The sequence below is a fragment of the Lissotriton helveticus genome, chromosome 3_1, assembly GCF_964261635.1.
Source record: "Lissotriton helveticus chromosome 3_1, aLisHel1.1, whole genome shotgun sequence".
Classification (NCBI taxonomy): domain Eukaryota; kingdom Metazoa; phylum Chordata; class Amphibia; order Caudata; family Salamandridae; genus Lissotriton; species Lissotriton helveticus.
Genome location: NC_136061.1, coordinates 730,993,847 through 731,019,633, shown reverse-complemented (window position 1 = coordinate 731,019,633; position 25,787 = coordinate 730,993,847). Strand labels below are relative to the sequence as shown.

The 25,787-nt window shown below is 49.3% G+C and overlaps 1 protein-coding gene across 15 annotated transcripts in view; it reads right to left on the bottom strand.

The window, feature by feature from the left end:
* Nucleotides 1–25,787, bottom strand: part of PPFIBP2 (PPFIB scaffold protein 2) — a 1,415,596-nt gene that overhangs the window by 507,250 nt on the left and 882,559 nt on the right. For all 15 annotated transcript variants that reach the window (XM_078680889.1, XM_078680890.1, XM_078680881.1 and 12 more), the window contains one exon: nt 9,860–9,991. In XM_078680889.1, coding sequence (XP_078537015.1) covers nt 9,860–9,991 — 132 coding nt within the window. The remainder of the gene's footprint in view (nt 1–9,859; nt 9,992–25,787) is intronic.

Sequence of the window (25,787 nt, the reverse complement as noted above, 5' to 3'; positions counted from 1 at the left end):
TGTACTTTAAGCTCTTTTATTGAATGATTTTCTTGCCCACTACAATTTTCTGCTTAGGATTTGCTGATATGATCAATATGCTGTGTTTGTTCCACAATAGTTCTCACACTCTGCTTTTTGGGTGGACGCACTAAATTCTTCCGAAGCTAATGTCACAGGAATATCTTTTCTTTGCAGCTTTGGATATCATTTGTCTTTTAGCACTTCATAGAAGTGCATGGCTGAACCCTTTTCTTTTTTTTCTTCTTTCATATTGCTCTAGATCCCCACAAATTCTTTATTTTCTTTCCTCCTGTTGCACCTGTTCTCTACATTGCCGTTCTTCCTATTGCACCAGATCCCCACTTGCTCCATCAACATATGAATATATTTCTCACCGGCTGCCCGCTCTCACACTATTGTTGTAACTGCATTGGCTTTGCCAGTGCCAGAGGCTTTTCAAATCTGTCAGAATTGGCAAAGACTGTAGAGACAATGGGCCATGTTAAAAGTTTAGAAAACATTATTATGTATGATTTTCAAGATGTCCACCATGGTATGTGATACTTATGCCAACTATCCCTCCTAGGGCGTAGGCCACCAAGCAGGACTCTCTAGCCATATCTGTCCTGGGCTTTTCTTTTAATCTAACTCCAGGTGTAACCCATCTCCTAGCAGTCAACTCAATGCCTCAACGCCAGGTGTTTCTTGGCCTTCCTCTTCCTTTGAGGGTTTGAGGTGAGGGCTTGATTTGTGGTGTTTCAAGCGGACTTACGGAGAGGGTGACCTATCCAGCCCCAGCGTCTTTTTCATGATTTCTTCACGAACAGGGAGTTGTAAAGTCTGCTGCCATAGGTCCCTGTTGCTGATGGTGTTTGGCCAGCTGATTTGGAGGATTCTCCTCAGAAAGGTGTTGATGAAGGTCTGGACTTTGTTGGTTGTGGTCACCGTTGTCCTCCCAATTACATTGATGTTTAAACTATGATCTTGGTTTGCAGCGTTAGGTCCTTGGAGCTTCAGATCTTCTTTAGCTGGATGAAGGCACCCCATACTTTGCTGATTCTTGCCTTCACATCAGTGTATATGCCACCCTGCTTGTGTAGGACACTGCTCAGGTAGGTGCACGGATTCAAGCAGGACTGCAGCTGTGCTGGCTCTGCTAGCCTTCAAGATTTGTATTTCCTCCGTGTGGATGTTGGGGGCAAGCTGTGATGACGTGGCTGTCACTTTGTCAGTCTTTTTTGCATCTACAGATGGGTATGGCAGAGTGGGGCCAGGTCATCTGCAAAGTCCAGGTTGTTGAGCAGCATCCAAGGTGTCCACTGGATCCCATTTCTTTTCCTTGCTGTGGATGTCTTCATGATCCAGTCTATGGCCAGCAGGAGAAGAAAAGGTGAGAGAAAACAACCCTGATGGACTTTGGTCGTCACTTTAAAGGCTTCTATAAGTTATCCTCCTTGCGCATCTTGCAGGACATTCCCTCGTAAGAGTTCATAATGATTCTTGCAATTTTATCTGACACACCGTAATGGTGGAGGAGATTCCAAAGGGTCTCTGTGTCCAAGCTGTTAAATGCCTTCTCATTGTTTAAGTTGACAGTGGGAAGGGAGTTCCAATCCATCAACTGCTCAATGATGATGCGCAATGTTGTAATCTGGTCTGTGCAGGATCTATCTTTGCAGGAGCCAGCTAGCTGGAATCGTAACTGAGCATCAACGTGTTCATTCTGTTCAGGATGACTTTGTTAAACATTTTGCCTGGGGTTGATAGAAGAGTTATCCTACTATAGTGTGTGCAGTTACTCAGGTCACCCTTCTTGAGAATCTTGATCAGATAACCTTCCCCAAATATCCCTTATGGTATGTGATGCAATGTTATAAACCAGCCCGTTTCGTCATGCTATACATGCTGCGGTCTTCTTTTCTTTTTCCTCTCATTTTCTTCCACTTGCTTTAGAACCCTGTTCACTGTGTTGTCTTCTGAATACTTCTCTCACCTGCTACCCCTTTCTCCTCATTGGTGTTCGCTGCTGTTGGCTTTGCTAATGCCACAAGCTTTAAAAATCCACTACCATTAGCAAAGCCAATAGCAGCAACCTCCCATTTATAGAAATATTGTTTTTTAAGATTTCAAGCTGACTGCTGCATTGTTTTACGCGAAGTGCATTGTGCTGTCATGTCACATAATACAAGAGAGTCATCTTTAAAGAATTGAAAACTATATAATATACTTTTAACATAACCCGTTTGGCATTGGCAAGGCCAAATGTGTCACTTGTACAGTACAGGCAAAGTAAGACCAAATGAATATGCTACTTACCAGTATGCATCTGTTCTTGGCATGTAGGGCTGCTAACATTCATATCTTAGCATTAGATCGCCGCCTAGTGTTGGGCTCGGATGATTGCACATTGTTGTCCTGGAAGAGTCTTCGAAGTATCCTGAGATAGGTGGCTCCTCCCCTGGACTACAGTGCGCATGGGCATCGGCTCCATCCCCAGATTGTTTTTCGCCATTGTGGCAGAAGATGGAGTGAAAGTGTAAAGGATGTCCATGCTAATGAATAAATACAATAGTATATCTGCAGCTGCGACAGGCACCGGGGAGGAGGGCGGGCGATATGAATGTTAGCAGCCCTACATGCCAAGAACAGATGCATACTGGTAAGTAGCATATTCAGTTCGAGGCATGTGGGCTGCTAAATTCATATCTTAGCATAGAATACATAGCAGTCCCTCCATCAGCGGCGGTTGCCCGTGCCAGCTGCAGAAACCTGAAAAAGTGTTTTGAGAACAGCCTGTCCTACAGCAGCTTGCTGTTTGGAATGCACATCAACACAGTAGTGTTTTGTGAAGGTGTGTGGTGTGACCCACGTGGCTGCTCTGCAAATGTCCTCCAAAGGAATGTTCCCCAGGAAAGCCATGGATGCCCCCAGTTTGCGTGTGGAGTGCGCCCTGGGGGGTATTGTTAAAGTGCGCTTCGCTTTCTGATAACATATCTGGATGCACTTAACAATCCACCTGGCTATCCCTGCCTTGGAGATTGGGTTGCCTTTGTGTTGTGGTGCGAAGGCAACAAAGAGTTGCTTTGTCTTTCGAAAGTGTTGTGTCCTGTCTATGTAGTACATCAACGCCCTTCGTACATCTAAGGTATGGAGCATCCTTTCCGCCACCGTTTGCGGGTTTTGAAAGAATGCTGGTAAGTCAATGGTCTGATTTAGATGAAACTGTGACACCACCTTAGGAAGGAATTTAGGGTTAGTGCGTAGCACTACCCTATTTGGGTGAATTTGAATGAATGGCTCTTGTATTGTGAGCGCTTGCAGCTCACTGACACGCCTCAGAGACGTAATAGCTATAAGAAAGGCCACTTTCCACGTAAGGAATTGGAGCTCACACGAGTGCAGTGGCTCAAATGGTGGTCCCATCAGTCTGGTGAGAACGACGTTGAGGTTCCACACCGGAGCTGGTGGTGTCCTTGGGGGAATGACTCTCTTCAGACCTTCAAGGAAGGCTTTAATGGCGGGCACTCTGAAGACAGAGAGGTGCTGCCTGTTCTGAAGATAAGCCGCTATGGCTGATAGATGTAACCTAATGGAAGTGTACGCCAGATTGCACTTGTAGAGATGTAACAGATAGCAGATGATGTTGGGGATAGATGCATCTAGTGGGTTGATGTCATTGGACGTACAGTAGATGACAAAACGCTTCCACTTAGCAGCATAGCATGCTCTAGTAGTTGGTTTCCTCGCCTCCTTGATGATACTCATGCATTCTGGAGGTAGGTTAAGGTATCCAAACTCTAGGACTTCAGGAGCCAGATCGCCAGGTTGAGCTGTTGTGGATCTGGATGCTGAATGTCTCCATGGTTCTGCGTCAAAAGACTGGGCGTGAGGCGCAGTCTTTGATGCGGCACCACTGAGAGTTCGAGGAACGTGGTGTACCAAGCCTGGCGTGCCCACGTTGGAGCAACCAGGATGAGAGTCATGGAGTGCTGCCTTAGCTTTCTTGCGACCAGCGGTATTAGAGGGGCTGGCGGAAAAGCGTACGCAAATTTGCCTGACCAGTTCATCCATATCGCATTCCCCTGCGACTGTGGGTGAGGGAACCTGGCGGCAAAGAGTCGGCATTTTGCGTTCTCCTTTGTGGCAAACAGGTCTATCTCCGGATGACCCCACTGCTGGAAGTACGGGTGGAGAACAGAAGGGTGTATCTCCCACTCGTGCATCTGATGGCTGTATCTGCTGAGCAGATCCGCCATCTGATTGTCCTTTCCTGGGAGGTGTTCTGCCATGAGGAAAATGTTCCTCTGAATGGCCCACTTCCACATGCTCTGAGCCAGATGAGACAGCTGTGGCGAGTGGGTGCCTCCCTGCTTTTGAATGTAGTACATCGCGGTCATGTTGTCCGTCCGGACTAGCACGACCTTGTTGCTCAGATGTACAATGAAGGACTTGAGCGCCATGAAGATTGCCATCAGTTCCAGATAGTTGATGTGCATCTTCTGTTGCTGCGTCGTCCATAGTCCCTGCACTGTGTAAGTGAGCACATGAGCTCCCCATCCCTGGAGAGATGCGTCCGTTGTCAGGACAATCTGCGGCACAGGCTCTTGGAACAGTCGGCCCTTGCAAAGGTTGTGTGGAGTCCACCAATGCAGAGAGTCGTATGCCCGACTGGTAACCAACACTAGGTCTGTCAATTGCCCACGAGCCTGTGTCCACTGATTCGCTAAGCACTCCTGGAGCGGGCGCATATGCAACCGTGCGTGAGGGACTATGAAGATGCAGGAGGCCATCATGCCTATCAACTGCATGAACACTCTCGCTGGCAGGGAGTGTCGTGGTCTGAATCGTTGGATCAGCGACTGAATGCTGTCGATTCTGACTTGGTTTGGCTGAGCCATGGCTGTCAGGGTGTTGATCGTAGCACCCAGGAACTGCCGGACATGTGCCGGCTGAAGATGCGATTTTGGGTAGTTCAGGGAGAAACCCAGATCGTGAAGCAGGCGAATTGTAGTCGACATGTCTGCGGCGCACTGTTGCTCTGACTTGGCTTGTACGAGCCAGTCGTCTAGGTAGGGGTAGACATGGATATTCTGCCTCCTGAGGTGCGCCGCCACTGTCGCTAGACACTTGGTGAACACCCTCGGGGCTGTTGTGACTCCGAAGGGTAGGACTTTGAACTGGTAGTGCCTGCCTTGAATAGTGAACCTGAGGTATTTCCTGTGTGACGGGTGTAGTGGAATGTGGAAATAAGCATCCTTGAGATCTAAGGTTGCTAAGAAGTCTCCCTGGTTTAGCAAGGGAAGAATCTGCTGCAGTGTAAGCATGTGGAAATGTTCCGATAGTATGTACAGGTTGAGGGGACGTAGATCGAGAATGGGCCTGAGAGAACCGTCCTTCTTTGGAATAAGGAAGTACAGGGAATATACCCCTGTGCCTTCCTCCCCCACCGGCACGAGCTCGATTGCGCCTTTTTGCAGCATCGCCACCACTTCCTGCTGCAATAAGTGCAAGTGCTCTGCGGACATAGGCCTTTGCCTTGGTGGGATGTTGGGTGGAGTGGATTTCAACTCTAGGCAATAACCATACTGGACTAGTTGTCGCACCCACCTGTCTGTGGTGATGTTTCTCCAGACGGGCAGGAACTGCTGCAGTCTCCCCCCGACAGGTGTTAGGTGGTCGGGGGGCAGTGACAGAGAGTCACTGTTTGCTTGGAGTAGAGGTGCGGGAGCTGTTGTTTCCTCTGCCGCGACCTCTGTTGCTGTTATTCCTGTAACCTCCCTTGTTCTGTTTAGTGAACGAGGATTGCGCCCCACCTTTGGAGAACTGGGATTGTTGACCCATTTGTCCTCTGGTGACGCCACGTGCACCTGAGCGACGAAAATTGCTGCCACGAAACTGTTGGGACTGTAGGGCCCCCATAGACTTAGCAGTTTCTGTGTCTTTCTTTATTTTCTCTAGGGTGGTGTCAACATCCGGACCAAACAGACTATCAGGATTGACTGGCTGATTAAGAATTGTTGTCTGAATATCCTGCTTAAACCCTGAGATGCGGAGCCACGCTTGTCTTCTCAGCATAACGCTAGTGTTGATAGCCCTAGCAGCTGTGTCCGCAGCGTCAAGTGCACACTTGATGGCTGCGTTTGATATTAGCTTTCCTTCCTCAATAAGCATTTTGGTGCCTTCTTGGAACTGTGGGGGCAGGTGTTGTATAACCTGTTCTAGGGTGTCGTAGTGCGCCCTATCGTAACGCGCCAGGAGCGCCTGTGTATTGGCGATGCGCCAAAAGTTTGCTGCCTGTGCAGCTACTCTCTTGCCTCCTGCCTCTAGCACTTTGGACTCCTTATCCGGGGGAGGAGCTTCACCCGTTGTCTGGGAGTTGGCACGTTTCCTGGCATTGGCAACCACAAGAGAGTCCAGTGGCAATTGTCCCCGGATGTAGGCGGGGTCCGCAGGTGCAGGCCTGTACTTCTTTTCAATGCGAGGGTTGACCACTCTCGCCCTCGTAGGCTCCTTAAAAATGTCCCCAGCATGTTTGAGGACACCTTTCAGCATAGGAAGTGTTTTTACTGTCCTTTCAGATATTGCAAAGGTGTCGAAAAGGAAGTCTTCCTCAACCGGGTCGGCATGCATGTCCACATCATGATTGGCCGCCGCCCTTTCAATTAGTGCATGAAATCCTGCTGAGTCCTCAGTCGGGGATGCACGTGCATTAAAGGTCTGCGGGTCTTGGCCCACACCTTGGGTGTTCTGGTCACCAGTGTCATCGTATGAATCCGGTTGTACATCAGGTTCATCGATAGGGAAATTGTACTGCTCATCCTCATCATACCCCTCACCCACAGAGTGTTCTGGGGAGGGAGTGGGGCTCCGTCTTGGAGGAGGCTGGATCGGTTCCGTGAGGCCTGAGGCGTCAAGGGGCACCCTCCTTTTCTTCAGTGGGATGATGTAGGAGTCCACCGGCTCAGAAGTGATCTTCCTTTTATAGAGTGTCAGCTTGCCGGTGGCAGCATCGATGAACTGCTCTGAATCGTCTTCCGATTCGAGTACACGACGTGGAAGAGGGTCAGCCAGCGAGGAACCCTGTTTCGGAGCCGATTTCGTCGAAAACGCTTTCGGCGCCTCCTTAGGTGGCAAGAGAAAGAGGAGTTTTCCAGAAGGCTTTGCCGGAGTGTCCTTTCGCGGCTGCGGTGATGGCATCGGAGCCGATGGAGCAAAGGCTTTCTCCCTGATTCTCTGCAGTGACTCCGCAATGGGGGACGGTACACTGCCAGTGGGTTTCGTCGCCGACAAGGATGCTTTGAGCGGTCCCTCGGATCCGACTTCTTCGTGGGCCATGTGCGTTTTGGGCGCGGAAACCGTCTTCGGCACCTCCGATTCTTGAGGCCGGGGCGCAGACTTCTTGTGCGTAGCCTCTTTGGAGCCGACCTTGGCGGGCTTGGACGGCGCCGTAGCCGCTGATCCGTGCCGACCATCTTTCTTGGAGGCCCCTTCCTCGGGCGTCGGTTTCGATTTTGGAGCATCGGAATCGACAGACTTCCTCGGCTTCTGCGGACCGGAGGTCGACGGAGCCGATGGGGTGACGGGCACCGATTTCTTCACTGGCACGGCAGCCATCTTAGGGACACTCGAGTCCTTAGGTTTCAGTTTCGATTTCGGGTCGGCCATTTTGGGTGTTGACGACCCCGATGGTTTCAGTTTCGGTTTCGAAACAGCGTGCCCAGCAAGTGAGTCCGTAGCCGGGCCTGAAGGCGGGGCTGTGGCTTGCGGCAACGGGTCCTGGGTAAGGCCGACAGGCGATCCCGTGTCCCGGTCGGCATCTTCGTAACCTTCAGGGCAGAGCTCGTCCCCCGAGCTGTCTGCCGCGGCCCCATAAATCTCATCGTCGTCTCCTACCTCTTCGACGTATTCGAGGACTTGACCCGCGACTCCGTCGTCGTCTCCCGGATCCGTCTCGACCTCCGTCTGTGATGGGGAGATTTGTAGATGGTGACCCTGGACCTCTTCTTCCTGGTCGCCGAAGATGTTCTCCGGATCCGGGGCCGCTTGCCTAGCTTCCAAGCGCACCGCGCGCCGAAGCTTGAGAGTTTTCTTGGAGCGGAACTGTGCACAGGCCTTGCACTTGCCGTCGTCGTGGTCCGGCGAAAGGCACTTGTTACACACGGGGTGTAGATCGATGTGTGGGTACTTGGACCCACAGAGCGGGCAGTACTTAAACGGGCTCCGCTCCATGTCCGTAAAGGCTTGCAGTCGTGTCGCGATGAGAAGGCCTCAAAGTTCAGAGAGCGAAGAAAACTCCGCTTATTCCGGCTTCAAGAGACGGAAGACTCGAGACCGTGCGCAGACAATACCGACGCAAGAAAAGCGAGGCCTTTTGGCCGCTAAAAGGTAGTTTTACTTGGTTCCGACAGTAAGACGTCGAGACCACATCCGAACCCAATGGCGGAAAAAAACAATCTGGGGTTGGAGCCGATGCCCATGCGCACTGTAGTCCAGGGGAGGAGCCACCTATCTCAGGATACTTCGAAGACTCTTCCAGGACAACAATGTGCAATCATCCGAGCCCAACACTAGGCGGCGATCTAATGCTAAGATATGAATTTAGCAGCCCACATGCCTCGAACTTGCTTTGCCATAGCTGGTTTAAATCCTAATGGTACCCAAGGCTTTCTCTAGTTCTGCTCAATGCGTGCTGCCTGGATGTCAATCAAGCAATTGCAAGGTGGCAAGGTCAACCCTGCATCGCGCAAACAGTTTGAAAGTGCAAGGCCTGTTTGGACCCTGTGCAGTCAACCACAGTGTGATGCGTCCAAATACCTGGGCTGATGTGACGCAATACAAATGAACTTGTGCTGAATTAATTCAGCAGTGGGCTATAAAGAAGTCTCAGAGATAGTCTCCACTCTGACAACCTCATCCTCAGTATCACCAGCACCAATGTCTGCCAGTCAAAAGAAGCAGGACTCTCCATGTCAATGGAGAAGTGCCAGCGGCACTCAAAGAAAACAGTGAAAAGGTCATGGTACTCCGAACCTGTTACTACTGGTGCATTCAAAGCACTGGTTAGATCTGGCTGCTTACTCCTGAGAAAAGGTTTGGGGTGAGTCATGGCCCATCCACACACTCAACATTAGTAAAAAGGATACACATGGGTTGGAAGGATGCCGATGTCCCTTTGTAATGTAATGTAATGTGTAATGTATGTATACTTGTAAAGCGCACTGTTACCTCGTTACGTGGCGTCCTGGCGCTGTATACCGCTGGGGAACAGCAGTGCAGATAGGGATTGCCACATATCCGTCCTCACCTGTTTATGATTTAGACAGGAATGCTTAGGATTACAGCTGCAAGAGCCACTATTCTAAGTGGGTTGGTTAGATATGCTGAATTGTAGTTATTGTAGTTTTGTTTTGAGACTATGGGGACTATGGGATCCCTCTGGGCATTTGACTAAGCCTACTTCCACCTAAGGATGTTCTAGACTTCTCAGAGTGATCTACGTTTCATCATATCCCTCATTTTCATTAGCCTCAGCCCAATGTAATTGAGGAAGCAGTACTGTTGCCAATTCACCCAAGTGCATCAGAAAAAATGGCTTTAACATGAAAATTGTTACAACTTGGGGATACCTTTTTTCCCCCCACTGTTTACAAGTTTACAATAGACACAGATCCCCTGCATTACTGTAAAATCATTGTGGAAAAAAGAATTCCAATGAGAATAACCTGCAAAATCTTTTAAAGCCTGAGAAGAACTTAGGCATTTGAAAAAGATCAAACAATATGGACAGGAAGTCTCCCACTTTACTTTAAGCCTTTTCTCAAGAGCTCCACTGACCAATTGAGGAAATGCACAAACACAAAAGTAATACACAACTTACCTCTGCTCTGTTCTGCTTGTCCTGAAAGTCATTCTGGTCATTTTCTAAGCCAACTAACTTGATCTTGAGGTCGGAAACCTCAGTCATGAGGTCAAGTTTCTCAGTCTCTAGCGAGGTGCGATGCATTAGCTCCTGCAAAAAAAAAGTTCTTTGTGTCACATAATGCTACGTCTGTAATAATAAACAGTAGAGCCAAATGTATTTCAGTTTGCCAACTCACTGGCCAACATTGTCAGATCCTATGGTCCCAACATAATTTCCTATGCAGAGGACACCAATCTCATCTACTCACTCACAGATGGCCCCACCACCACCAGGACCAACTTCCACAGATGCATTCCAAGCATTGCCGACTGGATGGAGAACAATTGCCTGCATCTGAACACAGACAAGATAGAAGTACTGATCTGAGTAAACAGCAGCAACACATGGAAACCCTCCTGGTCAGACCTAGGACAGGCGCAGATTCCTTCCGACCATGCCAGAAACTTCAGAATCATCATTGACAACAAGCTCACCATGAAATCAAAGATCAATGCGGTCTCCTCTGTCTGCTTCCTCATTATGTGCATGCTACATCGGAACTTCAAGTGGCTGCCCCTACACACGAGACGCGGCGTGACACAGGCCCTCATCACTAGCCGACTGGACTACAGCAATGCCCTATACGTAGGAGTCGTCATACTCCTCCTACAGAGACTTCAGACCATACAAAAAGCCACAACAAGACTCATTCTCTGCCCTGCCGGACGAACCCACATCACACCCCACCTCAAGCAGCTCCACTGGCTCCTCGTCCCGAAGAGATATCAAATCAAGCTGCTGTCCCACGCACACCACCAAGGACCAGCATACATTAACCACCACCTGAACTTCCACCAATCGTCGAGAAGATTATGTTCTTCTCGATTTCACTTGCCCATATTCCCTGTATCTACTGAAGAAGAAGTAGACGACGCTCCTTCTCCCACACCGCAGGGAGGACCTGGAACAGTCTCCCACGCACCTCTGGACCATCACCTCACTGATGGAATTCCAAATGGCCCTCAAGACCTGGCTGCTCGAATAAGCCTCCGGGACTTGCAAGTGCCTGGATATGCTATTGGGTGATTAGCTGCGCTTTATAAATCCTGACTGATTATCAAATTGGGTTAAACAAATTCATGCTAAGCATCCCTTTCCTTTTATAAAGCATGGTGCTTCAACTATATATTAAATGTTACATTGGTTAGCACATTATTTTTTGTCCTACTCTTCTCAGACCATGGACTGGGGATACTCCACCGCCTGCATATCCTCATCATTCACACAGGCACAATTTTGTGCAGGACAGTTTATTAACAAAGTTTAACTGTAATATAAAGGAGATTCTCCAAACACTTGCCCTCCCATCATATAAGAGTGAGAGACAAAGTAAAAAAAAGAAAAAAGGATTGAGATAACCTACGCTCTTCAATACCACCTAAAACACTCTAGAAAGAGCCTCGTATCCCCCAACACACATTCCCTCATTCATAAAATGTAAGGGTAGGCCATAAAGCTGATTTTACAGGCACCACCATCACATTTTGTCCACAATGAGTCAGAGTGAGAGCCCTAGCTTCCAAAACCTAAGCCGGCTCTAATATAAGTGGAGACTGAGTTTTGATCAAGTCTGCATGGTGTGGCTTGCTAATTAGATTTTTAAACATGGGGTGTTTCTTGTTTGAACAACACAAACACTGACAGTGTGACGATTAAGAGACTGTATCTGAGACCAATCCTAGATTTCAAGGAGAATTCAACAGCCTGAGGTGAAGGTTACTTACATTTCACATCTCTGCACTGTCAACTGGACAATCTACCTAAAAACTCCTTTTAAAAGAAGTTACTGTGCTTCAACACTCTAAATACAGAAGTCAATGGTCCGCGACACCTTTATTTAAAGACATCAATACTCTCCCGCGGTTGTCAGTTTTTCCCTCAGTTGCATTCTGGTATGAACAAAGACTCACTGACACTTGATGCACATGCACTGAAAGTCGATTGTCTGCTCTAATTCGCGCACTAACGAGCCTTCCTCGATCCAAAGACATTGATTTATTTCCTTACAGCTCCCCTTAGAGCAGCTATGACAATGCCTGTTATGTTTAAAGCTTGTTCAGCATGCAATAGTTATTCTGAGGCTATGAAGGGGGACGCACACTTCATTCTCAGTCTATGTATTTTCCATGAATTTACTCCACCTCTTGAAATCTAAAACACCAACAAATAGGTGCATTGCCTTGTGGATGACAATGGACTCCATTCATATGGCAGAACCCTTCTTCCTATCCACGTCGAAGATCCAAAATGTTTCATTTGCATTGATAAGATACACATAACAACTTTTATCTGCTTCTGAACATTGAACAAGTATCTTAGGCATGATTGTAACATTATAACATGCATAAGTATTGACTTAACAAATGGAAAAAGATACCAATTACCCATTGGGTCAACAAATTCTGTGAATCGCAAAATCACATGGTTTGCAACCGCAAACTATTTTTTTTATGTATTAAAGCCATTTTGCGGTTCTGTACCAAATTGCAAAGTGGGTTTGGAAAAGCATAAAGAATTGCTATTCAGAAGTGGCCTGTTTAAGGTCTCTCCTGCAAACTGCAGTTTATTATCGTCCGTATCAATGTTTTGCAACCAAACTCCAGTTGCAAAACACCGATAAGTTGCAGACTCCCAAGTTGGGGTAGTAACACATTCGCAAAAGGGAAGGAGTCCCCTTAGGATTCCTACCCCTTTGTGACTGTAAAAAAAAAAAAAGTTTCTTGGGAAGAAGGCAGTGGTCCAGGAGACCACTTCAAACCCTAAAACTTAAAAAGAAGAATTACATTAAATCTTCCTAAATGCAGCCACATTTTCTCTAAAGAAAACAGGATGATTTAAAGCAAACAAAACTATACTTATTTAAATGCAATCACAGGCATGGTGGTCTGCGGACCCAAACATGACATGATGGTATCGAATAGTAGCCAGTCACAATTTGCAACTCCTCTCATGAAGACTGATGCAGTAGGCCGAATTGAGACCCGCTATGATTCGGAATTTTGTGTAAAAAGAACAATTGATGGACAGAATGCAGAACAATGTCATACATTCACCCCAGTACAGAGATCTGGGCCGAAATCCATTGTTTTTTTGCTCCCCATGCCATTCCAGTGTGAACCCAGCCATATGCAACTCAGTTTTGACCCTGTTCGAACTAGTAGGCTAAGTCCTCCTTGGACTGACAACAAGCATCCTGGGACCGGTTTTTGGGCATCACCCCTCCTTAACCAGGCTAGCTTGATTCCAGTGGCATGGAGAGCAGGAGACCCACTTCTGGGCATGCCCGTCCCACTCGGTGTGACAAATGCAAAAAGAACAATTGATGGACAGAATGCTGCACAATGTCAAACATTTACCCCCGTACCGAAATTTGGGCCTAAATACATCGTATGTTTGCTCTCCATGCCATTCCAGTTCAGACCCAGCCATATGTAAATCAGTCTTGACCCTGTTCCCCATAGGAATAGTCCAGGCGAACTGCCAGGCCAGGTCCTCCCTGGACTGACAACAAGCATCCTGGGACCGAATTTTGGGCATCACCCCTCCTCAGCCAGGCTAGCTTGACTCTAGTGGCCCACGTCTGGGCATACCCATCCCACTCAGGGTGACAAAGGCAAAATTGATGGACAGAATGATGCACAATGTCAAATATTCATCCCGTTACATGCTAGCTTGACTCCAGCGGCATGGAAATCATGGGATCAACCATGATGGAGAGCGGGTTCAATACAGGGATTAGGTTTGTCCAGCTAAAAAGTTAACTTCTAAAGTCTGGGAGAGGAGCTGCTCTTCACATTGACTGCAAGTGATTGCTGTAGGTGCAAGCAGCAAGTCCGATGTTGTGGATGGTCGCTGATGTAGCGCAAATAGCCAGTCATTGCTGGAACTTTGCATTGGTGGTCAATGCGGGCTGTTGCTGCTGGCGTGAAGTGCAGGTCTCACTGGAGTTTCACGTTGGTGATTTTCACAGGAGGTCGTTTCTCAGCACAAAGAGGTCACTTTGCAGTCTTGAGGTGCCAAAAACCTCTGTATTTTCACCTTTTGTTCTGGAGAAATACACTTTGATGCCAACCATGGGTCTAGACATAGGGGCACCTTAAAGGAACAGGACTGACTCTAGCAGATGCCAGTAGCAAGGTTCAGGCAGGTCGAGTTGGTGCTGGTTGTTAGACCTGTCTGCCTTTGGGTAGTCCCTCCTAATTATTTATTTATTTTTGTCCCCTCTTTGCCCTCAAGACCTTTAATTTTTATGTCCACTGTTTTTTTTTTTTTTAGGTGTTGATCTAGGGGTTAGGTGCTCTTTGCCCTCATAGTTTTTCTTAAGGGCCTAGGTGACTTCCTGACTAGATTTACAAGACCCACAAAATGGTCGCCATTAACTGCCATAACTGTAATTCCAGGCAAAAGGCCCATAGGATAATATAGGAATGATCTAGAACCTTCTGGCCAGTTCCAGTAGCCTGTGGCCTGCCTATATAAGGGCCAGAGGGTGGGCGGCCATTTTAGAGTGACCGGAGGAGCTTGGGTTGAACCTGGTGAGGAGTAAAGCAGTAGTGTAGGGAGGAAGGCGCAATGTAAAGGGTTAGATCGTCCACGGGCCGGCTGCCCTACCGTGTTAGTGGGTCCCCCTACCTGTTGACTAAGCCCAATCAACACTGGGTCATTCCTAGCTCTAAATATCGAACTGTGCTCCAGAGAGAAAACCAGGCTGGGCTGTTTAGGGAGAGCTGCGGACGATCAGCCTGAGAATCCGACCAGGAGAACCAGCATTTACTAAACAAGACTGGTACTGTTTCCCTACCCCTTTCGGGACCCACCTTGAACTGTTTCCTCAAGGTGTGTGGGGTCGAGCAAAGCCTAAGCGCCCCTCAGTCTGAGAAAATTATCTTACCCCACTGAGGTTAGCGTGGCCGATTTCCCCGTCACGGGGCTACTGTCCCTCCTACCTCAAGCCGTTAGGGAGATTCAACGGGAAGGACCGCTTGGGGTCAGCTGGGCGATCGTGCCTTTGTGGAGACAACGCGAAGGCCAGTGAGGCAGGATAGCGTTAACCCGGAAGAAGGGGCGGGGAGCAAAGAAGGCCGGACTGCGTTCGCTCCCTCCTTCTCTCACGCCTGAGGTGTGGGCGGGACGCAGTGCCGACAGCAACGCGGTAAGAGTCGCGGAGTGCCTTCAGTCCTTTCAGCGGCACGGAGCCAACAGCGCCTCATCTGAAGACACCACCGAACCTCAGAAACGTGGTGAGAGGAGAGAGAGAGGCTGTGTATCCTGACCGGGGCGAGTCTGCCAAGCACCCGGTAAGACTGTTCAGTGAAGCGCACGGCTGCAGCGCCTGAGGGGGAGGGAAAGGCCTCGCTGTTGACAGGCAGTGCAAGGTGAGGGAAAACTTTGCATTCAGGATTTCAGCGTAAGGTGGAACAAAGAACCATCAGAGGCTAGCAGTCATCGGAACTGGAGAAATCCATTAGACTGTCTCCGTGTGAGTGAGCGGAAAAGGAATAGGAGACAAGGTGGATGAAGTACCCGGGAAATTTCCCATAAACCCCCCCCCTCTGACATTCTGAACCTGCCACATTCAAATAGCGTGGTACAGAGAGGTCATGTAAGTTGACCTGAGCCTGGTGGTCCTATTAAGTATCTGGAAAAGACAAAAGGGGGTTGTCAAGGAAATTAGAACGGTTCTCACAGTAGACAAATAACCTGCTTGTTTCTAATTCAATCTCTGGAACTGCCAAATCCTTATATCCAAGAGTAAACACTGTGTAACTGATGGTTGAGTACTTAAGATTCTCCAGGTAAAGAGACAAGGAGATTTTAAAGTGTAAAGTGCCATTGGTTTTCTCCTTAAAGAAGTGATATTGATGCTGCTTTTGTAAAAATTACCCAGTGCAGTTGTTGCTGAGTTTCCTTTTTATCTTCTGGGAAATTATTGAATTGCTGCATGTAGGGTACTGTTGGGAACTTAAATAATGAAAAGAACCTGATGGGAAATACTTGATGTGTATTGTGACCAAGCAGACTGATGGAGTAAAAGAACAAAGAAGTATTCTTTTATAAAACGACCCGTATTTTTCTAAACTGGTGTAGTGTCCTTATTTTGGAGTGGATGGACGTTATGTTACTGAAGGGTGTGGCGCAAACTTAACACATGTACCTCTGAGTTAGGCCTCCCCACTTAGTGCCAAGCTACCCTATGTGACTTGGAGATCCCAGGTCCAACATAATTGGTGTCTAGCGGTGGGATGACAACTGTGTTTGCGTCTACTCTGAAGTAACAAAGTGTACTCCACAGGCCTACACCTGGAGTTTTCTCCTTGCGGACTCCCTAATTATTTCTTTTTGTTTTCCAAATTTACTCCTGGTGGTGGGTGAAGGTAGCTTCGAATTGCCCCTTTTAAACCAATTCTTCCCGAGTGGTTGTCCATATATCTTTCATAAGCAAAATTTGCTCTGGAGGAACTGGAAACCTATTCTGCAGCCCAGCTTAGAGACTTTTGCCAGAAGATGGGAGTTTTTTTTAAGCGTGGTGCCAAGAAAGGGGAACTCCAGACCAGTTTGAGGGCTTGGGTGGCAGCACATGGAGAGGGAAAGGAGGAGGAGACGGACCGGGACACAGTCATAGGAGTAGATGGATTGTTCCAACCTGAGATGGGGAACATACTACCAGGACCTAGGACCTTTTCAAGGGAAGGCAGCAGTGTCTCCGGGAGAAGCTTAACCGAAGCTGAACTAGTGGACAGGAGGGAAAAGAGACAGCTAAAGTGGGAGTTAGCCAAGATGGAAAAGGAGAAAGAGGAACAGAGGATGGCTCACGAGTTGAAACTTAGGGAGCTAGAACTCAAGGCCCTACAGATAGGACCCTCTAATTCTCCAAATGGTGGCAGCGAAACAAAAGAACTGACCAGGGAATCCAGACCCTACCTACCTAAGGATATAGTTGCCAGCTACAGCCCAGGGGATGACATCGCCAAGTGGCTGGCTGCCTATGAGGTCTCATTAAGAGCCCATGGGATCCAGGAAAACACTGGGGGGGTGGTTTATACAAGTACATGCCTCCTACTGGACGGGATACACTATTGGCCCTAGAGCAGGATGAGCAGACCCACTACCCCACCATGAAAGTGGCACTACTTCAGAAATTTGGACAGACCCCAGAGAAGTACAGGCAAAAGTTCAGGGGAAGTCACAAGTTAGGCACACAGAATTGGGTGGATTTCCTGGACTATGCAAGGAAGGCACTAGAGGGTTGGATATAAGGCAGCTAGGTGAAGGACTATGAGGGGTTGTACGACTTTATTCTCAAAGAGCACCTACTCGAGAAATGTTTTCCCGAGCTGCGTCAACACCTGGTGGACAGCAAGCTGACCAACCCCAGGAAGCTTGCAGAGGAGGCGGACATCTGGGCAAGTACCTGGGTGTCCTCAAAGGGGACTGGAGGGGATTCCCAAAGGGCCGGACAGGGCGCCCCCCAGAAGAAGGAGGGGGGAGATAAAAAGAGGGAGTTCTCAAAAGGCCCCCAAAACAGTTTCCAGGGAAAGGGAACAGGTTTCACCCCTAAGGCTAACCCGCCCAGAAACCCTTATCCTGGCCAAAGTCAGCAGCCAAGGGTTGGCCACTGTTTTGAGTGTGGTGGTGTTGGACATTATAAGGGAGATGTCAAGTGCCCAAAGAGACCACCCCCTCCCACTGGAGGAAAAGCCCCAGGAGTAGCAGGTGTAGTGCTCGGGGAGGAGTTGCCCTTAGATAAGGAGGGTGAGTGGGCGGGTGTCACCTTAGTGTCCCTGGGAGATCGGGAGATGGTTCCTAAGATCCAGGTGCCCTCAAATACTGTAAAGTATGGGCAATGGGTCACCATCAATGGCCAAAAAGGGGAGGCTCTGAGAGACACAGGAGCCAGTATGACTATGGTAAGGAGTCAACTGGTGTCTCCAGAGCAGGTGATTCCACATGTACTCCACCCCGCCGCGATGGCTGATGGCAGATTGGGCCACTACCCTGTGGCCGAGGTTCCCTTTGAGTGGGAAGGGGTTGCAGGTTCACTTCGAGTTGCCGTAAGCCCTGCCGTGCCAGTCAATTGTCTGTTGGGAAATGACATGGAGCACAATGCTTGGAAGGAGGTGGAATACCAGACTCATTCGGAGATGCTGGGTACACCTGACTGGGCCTGTGCAAGCACAAGGTCTGCGACTACACGGAGAGGGAGTTTGCCTGGGCTGGAGCCTGGAACAATGGCCCAGCCCGCTGCCGAAAAGGGAAAGACCCAAAGACAGGAGAAGCCTGCTTTGGCTTCCACGCCCCATGAGACAGATCGGCCACCTGCGGTGGTGGGCCAGGAGTCCGTGGAGGAGGAAGTAGTCTCCCTGGAGGACCTACCTATTCCTGCTGAGTGGCACGTGGAAGGAGGGCCTACCAGGGAGGAGTTTTGTAAGGGCCAGGAGTGCCCTACCCTTGAGGGACTGAGGCGACAGGCCGAAGCCCAGGCAGCAGGGAACGTTTCAGGGCACTACCATATTTACTGGGAGGACGGACTCCTCTACAGTGAACCCAAGGTACCTTTGCCCGGTTCATCACGGGCCTTGGTAGTCCCTCAATGATACCGATCCTTTCTTCTAGAATTGGCTCATGAAATTCCCTTGGCAGGACACTTAGGACAGGACAAGACCTTTGCCCGGCTTGTCCCCCACTTTTACTGGCCTCAGATGAAAGTGGCATCCGACACATACTGTCGGACGTGTATATCCTGTCAAGCCAGTGGGAAGACAGGGGTGAAGCTGAAAGCTCCCTTGGAACCACTTCCTGTCGTTAGCACCCCCTTTGAAAGGGTGGGCATCGACATTGTGGGGCCATTGGATCCACCGACTACAGCTGGTCACAGGTTTATCCTGGTTCTGGTGGATCACGCCACACGGTACCCAGAGGCAATTCCTCTGAGGACTGTTACTGCACCTGTAGTGGCTAGGGCCCTGATGGGAATCTTTACCCGAGTGGGTTTCCCCAAGAAGGTTGTGTCCGACAGGGGGAACAACTTCATGTCAGCGTACATGCGGGCTATGTGGAAGGAGTGTGGAGTTACCTACCGGTTTACCACTCCTTATCACCCCCAGGCCAATGGCCTGGTTGAAAGGTTCAACAAGACCTTGAAAGGCATGATAAGAAGTCTGCCTGAGAGCCTGCGGAGGAAATGGGACGTCCTCCCGCCCTGTTTGCTATTCTCCTACAGGGAAGTGCCACAGAAGGGAGTGGGCTTCAGCCCCTTCGAGCTTCTGTGTGGGCATCCTGTACGTGGACCTCTCAGCCTGGTAAAGGATGGATGGGAAAAGTCTCCCAGAAAGCCTCCCCAGGATGTGGTGAGCTACATGCTGTCCTTCCGGAGCCAAATGGCAAAGTTGTGGAAGCAAGCTTCTGACAACTTGGAAGCCAGCCAAGCAGTAATGAAAGAGTGGTATGACCACAACACTCACCCGGTGGAGTTGGAGCCTGGCCAGAAAGTGTGGGTGATGGAACCTGGAGAGCTAAGTGCTCTCCAGGATCGCTGGACAGGCCCCTTTGAGGTATTGGAGAAGAAGGGTAAGGCCACCTATCTGGTGGATCTTAAGACCCCTCGACAGCCCCTACGGGTGCTGCATGCCAATCGCCTCAAACCCCACCATGAGAGGCCCGAGGTCATCTTGATGATGGTGACTGATGGTGCAGAGGAAGCAGAAAGCGAGCCTCTCCCTGATCTCTTTTCGTCTCAAGAAAAGGATGGGTCGGTGGAGGGAGTGATTCTCTCCCCATCCCTAACTCCTGAGCAGCGAGAGGACTGCCGCCAGGTCCTGGAGCAGTACTCCTCGTTGTTCTCCCTTGTCCCGGGAAGGACCCACCTGTGTACCCATGATGTGGACACAGGAGGCAGCCCACCAGTGAAGTCAAAGACCTTACGGCTGTCAGACAAGGTGAAGGCCAGCATCCACTGTGAGGTTACCAAGATGCTGGAGCTAGAAGTCATTGAACCTTCCAGTAGCCCCTGGTCCAGTCCGGTGGTTTTGGTACCAAAAGCTGCCCCACCAGGCACCACTCCAGAACTGAGGTTCTGTGTGGATTACCGGGGACTGAACTCAGTGACCAAGACTGACGCTCATCCGATCCCTAGGGCGGATGAATTGATTGACCGGCTGGGAGCTGCCCAATACCTGAGTACCTTTGACCTTACTTCAGGGTACTGGCAGATCTCCCTTACAGATGGAGCAAAGGAAAGGTCAGCTTTCTCCACGCCTGAGGGACACTACCAGTTCTGTGTGATGCCCTTTGGGCTCAAGAACGCCCCTGCCACTTTTCAGCGGCTGGTGAACCAGGTCCTCTCTGGAATGGAGGCTTTCTCCGCTGCTTACCTGGATGACATTGCCGTCTTCAGCAGCAGTTGGGAGGACCATTTGCGTCACTTGCAAGCTGTTCTCCAGGCCCTGAAACAGGTTGGCTTGACAATCAAGGCCAGTAAATGTCAGATTGGGCAGGGGTCGGTTGTGTACCTAGGCCACTTGGTGGGTAGGGGAACAGTGCAGCCCCTCCAGGCAAAGATTGAGGCAATCATGGCCTGGGAACCCCCCAAGACCCAGACTGAGGTCCGAGCTTTCCTGGTCCTCACAGGTTACTACCGTCGCTTTGTGAAGGGGTATGGCACTATTGTAGCGCCCCTCACAGAGCTCACATCCAAGAAACAACCTCGACGGGTAGTCTGGACAGAGGCTTGTCAGCAAGCCTTTGTGAAATTGAAGCAGGCAATGTGTGCAGCACCGGTCCTGAGGGCCCCAGACTTCTCCAAGGAGTTCATTGTCCAGACAGACGCATCAGAGCATGACATTGGGGCAGTGTTATCGCAACTCAATGAAGAGGGTCTGGATCAGCCTGTAGTCTTCCTGTCCAGGAGACTGCTTCCCCGGGAACAGAAGTGGAGTGCAATTGAGCGGGAAGCTTTTGCGGTGGTATGGGCTCTGAAGAAGTTGCGGCCATACCTGTTTGGCTCGCACTTCCTGGTTCAGACTGACCACCGACCTCTTCGTTGGCTGATGCAAATGAAGGGGGAAAATCCCAAGTTGTTGAGATGGTCCCATCTCCCTACAGGGAATGGACTTCCGGGTGGAACATCGGCCTGGAGTGGACCACGCCAATGCAGATGGCCTCTCTAGGTATTTCCGCCTTAGTGATGAGGACTCCCAAGGGGTTGGGTAGCTCTCCCCACTTTCAGCTGGGGGGGGGACGCGTGTTAGACCTGTCTGCCTTTGGGTAGTCCCTCCTAATTATTTATTTATTTTTGTCCCCTCTTTGCCCTCAAGACCTTTAATTTTTATGTCCACTGGGTTTTTTTTTTTAGGTGTTGATCTAGGGGTTAGGTGCTCTTTGCCCTCATAGTTTTTCTTAAGGGCCTAGGTGCCTTCCTGACTAGATTTACAAGACCCACAAAATGGTCACCATTAACTGCAATAACTGTAATTCCAGGCAAAAGGCCCATAGGATAATATAGGAATGATCTAGAACCTTCTGGGCAGTTCCAGTAGCCTGTGGCCTGCCTATATAAGGGCCAGAGGGTGGGCGGCCATTTTAGAGTGACCGGAGGAGCTTGGGTTGAACCTGGTGAGGAGTAAAGCAGTAGTGTAGGGAGGAAGGCGCAATGTAAAGGGTTAGATCGTCCCACGGGCCGGCTGCCCTACCGTGTTAGTGGGTCCCCCTACCTGTTGACTAAGCCCTATCAACACTGGGTCATTCCTAGCTCTAAATATCGAACTGTGCTCCAGAGAGAAAACCAGGCTGGGCTGTTTAGGGAGAGCTGCGGACGATCAGCCTGAGAATCCGACCAGGAGAACCCGCATTTACTAAACAAGACTGGTACTGTTTCCCTACCCCTTTCGGGACCCAGCTTGAACTGTTTCCTCAAGGTGTGTGGGGTCGAGCAAAGCCTAAGCGCCCCTCAGTCTGAGAAAATTATCTTACCCCACTGAGGTTAGCGTGGCCAATTTCCCTGTCACGGGGCTACTGTCCCTCCTACCTCAAGCCGTTAGAGAGATTCCACGGGAAGGACCGCTTGGGGTCAGCTGGGCGATCGTGCCTTTGTGGAGACAACGCGAAGGCCAGTGAGGCAGGATAGCGTTAACCCGGAAGAAGGGGCGGGGAGCAAAGAAGGCCGGACTGCGTTCGCTCCCTCCTTCTCTGACGCCTGAGGTGTGGGCGGGACGCAGTGCCGACAGCAACGCGGTAAGAGTCGCGGAGTGGCGTCAGTCCTTTCAGCGGCACGGAGCCAACAGCGCCTCGTCTGAAGACACCACCGAGCCTCAGAAACGTGGTGAGAGGAGAGAGAGAGGCTGTGTACCCTGACCGGGGCGAGTCTGCCAAGCACCCGGTAAGACTGTTCAGTGAAGCGCACGGCTGCAGCGCCTGAGGGGGGGGGGGAAAGGCCTCGCTGTTGACACGCAGTGCGAGGTGAGGGAAAACTGTTTCCATTCAGGATTTCAGCGTAAGGTGGAACAAAGAACCATCAGAGGCTAGCAGTCATCGGAACTGGGGAAATCCATTAGACTGTCTCCGTGTGAGTGAGCGGAAAAGGAATAGGAGACAAGGTGGATGAAGTACCCCGGAAATTTCCCATAAACCCCCCCCTCTGACATTCTGAACCTGCCACATTCAAATAGCGTGGTACAGAGAGGTCATGTAAGTTGACCTGAGCCTGGTGGTCCTATTTAGTATCTGGTAAAGACAAAAGGGGGTTGTCAAGGAAATTAGAACGGTTCTCACAGTAGACAAATAACCTGCTTGTTTCTAATTCAATCTCTGGAACTGCCAAATCCTTATATCCAAGAGTAAACACTGTGTAACTGATGGTTGAGTACTTAAGATTCTCTAGGTAAAGAGACAAGGAGATTTTAAAGTGTAAAGTGCCATTGGTTTTCTCCTTAAAGAAGTGATATTGATGCTGCTTTTGTAAAAATTACCCAGTGCAGTTGTTGCTGAGTTTCCTTTTTATCTTCTGGGGAATTATTGAATTGCTGCATGTAGGGTACTGTTGGGAACTTAAATAATGAAAAGAACCTGATGGGAAATACTTGATGTGTATTGTGACCAAGCAGACTGATGGAGTAAAAGAACAAAGAAGTATTGTTTTATAAAACAACCCGTATTTTTCTAAACTGGTGTAGTGTCCTTATTTTGGAGTGGATGGACGTTATGTTACTGAAGGGTGTGGCGCAAACTTAACACATGCACCTCTGAGTTAGGCCTCCCCACTTAGTGCCAAGCTACCCTATGTGACTTGGAGATCCCAGGTCCAACACTGGTCATTTGGGAAATTGCAGGAAGGCCTCTGGAAGGTTGTTGTGTCCTTGTAGCTCAAACAGGTTAGCCAACTGACCCTTGCAGTCACTTCTGGTAAGCTTGGTTTTAAGGCCAGCAGGTCCAATCTTCCTTCTTAAGAAAGCATGGCAGTCCTTATGAATCTGCCACTGGTGCAGGAGTGCTCTGATGAGAGGTTCTGAAGGTGCCACTTTTATACCATGCCTTTGTGTGGGGAAATTTACTGACCTACCCCCAAAACTGGTTCCGATCAGTTCTTCCCCTTCCCCTGACTTTGGCTCCTGTCTAGGGTGACGAAGTCAAGGGCAGGCCTGGTGTCAAGTTTCTTTGAGTACACTGCACACAGAGTACTTTGAAGTGTTATTAGGGTAGGCCACACCTCCTCCCCAGCAATCCTATCAGGAAGACCATCTCCCTCTACACCTGGGCCATTGTATCCCTATGTAAGGAAGTAATAAACACCACCAAGGGAAGGCCATTCACAGTCATGTGACATTGGACACAGGCAGAAAGGCACATTTTACTTAGGGCAGAAAAATGCACATTTTCTAGAAGTGGCATTTTCGGAATAATAACCTAAAATCTAACTCTACCTTTATAAAATTACAATTTGTTTGAGTGTAAACAGCATTTCTCTATCTGGCACCAAACAGACATTATCACTTAATAAGTGTAATAAGGTAACCCAGTGTTACTCTATGTTAGAGATAGCCTTATAATATTGAAAAACGACTTCCAGGACATTTACAATTTAAATCCATGTTCTGCTTTTTAAATACCATGCACCATGCCCTATGAGTCTGTAGGGCTTACCTTAGGGGTGACTTGTTTATTTCGAGGTCGAAATGGCAGTTAGAAACTGAACTACAGGCTTCAGTGGCCGGCTGGAGACAGGTTTTAAAAATATACTTTAGTGGGTGGCACAATGAGTACTGCTGCTCACTAGTAGCATTTAATTTATTGGCACTAGGATCATATAGTACCATATACTAAGGACTTATAAGTACATAAATGTGCCATTCAGGTATAAGCCAATTTTATTATGTTTAAGGGGGATAGCACAAGCACTTCACTACTGATTAGCAGGGGAACCTTTCTAGCCCTTGTTGCTGCCAGAGGATTCTGTTCGCCACGAACCTTTTGCTGACCTCCTGATCCTACCACGGACCCACCCGCCCGTCTCCCGCTGCCCGGCCGCTCTTTTGCCATCTAGAGCGGGGCCGCCGAGAGGAGACCGGCGAGGGGCGGACTACATTACCCAGCAGCCCTTGCGGGGATCCATGTCACCTGTAAGCGCCAGGAGGCGCTTAAAAACGTCACCAGCCCCATCGAGTGGGGGAACCTTTCTAGCCCTTGTTGCTGCCAGAGGATTCTGTTCGCCGCAAACCTTTTGCCGACCGCCTGATCCTACCACGGACCCGCCCGCCCGTCTCCCGCTGCCCGGCCGCTCTTTTGCCATCTAGAGCGGGGCCGCCGAGAGGAGACCGGCGAGGGGCGGACTACATTACCCAGCAGCCCTTGCGGGGATCAGTGTCACCTATAAGTGCCAGGAGGCGCTTAAAAAAGTCACCAGCCCCGTCTCGCGGGACGCCGGGCAAAGCCCGGGCCAAGGGCGGGCCCGTCCTATCCCGTCACAGACCGGAAGAGACTGGACTGGGCTCTCCCTCTAACAGCTCATACAAGGTAACTCCCTTATGATGCCTGGGCTATTGATATAGATATTATATCCATCTTGCTTAGACAAGCAATCATTATAACTTAAAATATATGAGATCAAAGTTGGCCATCTACTGCCTTCCAATTATTGCTGGATCACCTTGCCCCACAATAAATGTCGCCGAGAGGTACTAGAAGTAAAACACTCCAAAACATGGCTATAACCGTGGGTCCAATTGATCAATTCATCACCAAAGCCAATGAAACTATTGATCAGGGTATAATACTATTAGATCGCCGAGTATCATACAACTTGGCACAAGCAAGACGATCATCGTTGGGACCCCTGATACTAGCGCACACACCTCTAACTCAACCGGAGAAAGTAGCGGCTCCGGAAATACACGCGGATATTCATGGCATCCCAAACCTGGTTGATTTGTCCGCATCTTTGTCATTGTTGGACTCGCAATTGACCCAGGCGCTTGAAAAAACGCCTGATATTTTTTCGAGTCCCCCTTCACAGGACCACGACCCTGACCAGAACGAACAAAGGGGACTAAGGGAGGGAGCAATTTCAAAACAGAAAAGTGCAACTAAAAATAAACAGAAAGACATTAAAGCTCCAAAAACAAGTAAGTTACAACATATGCCACGTCCCAAGAATCAGAGAGTGGGAAACAAAACAAAAGAGCAAAGGCAGAAAAACTATGTCTCTAATGAGTCCAAAGTAGACAACAGCGCAGTTAATTCCCATCTTACTGTTGTGGATCTCAGTGTGAATGATAGCAAAGATGACAGCGCTCACAAGGAAGATCTAGACTCTGATTTGGACGAAGGCTGTAAAACATGCGAGTCAGATCAGCAT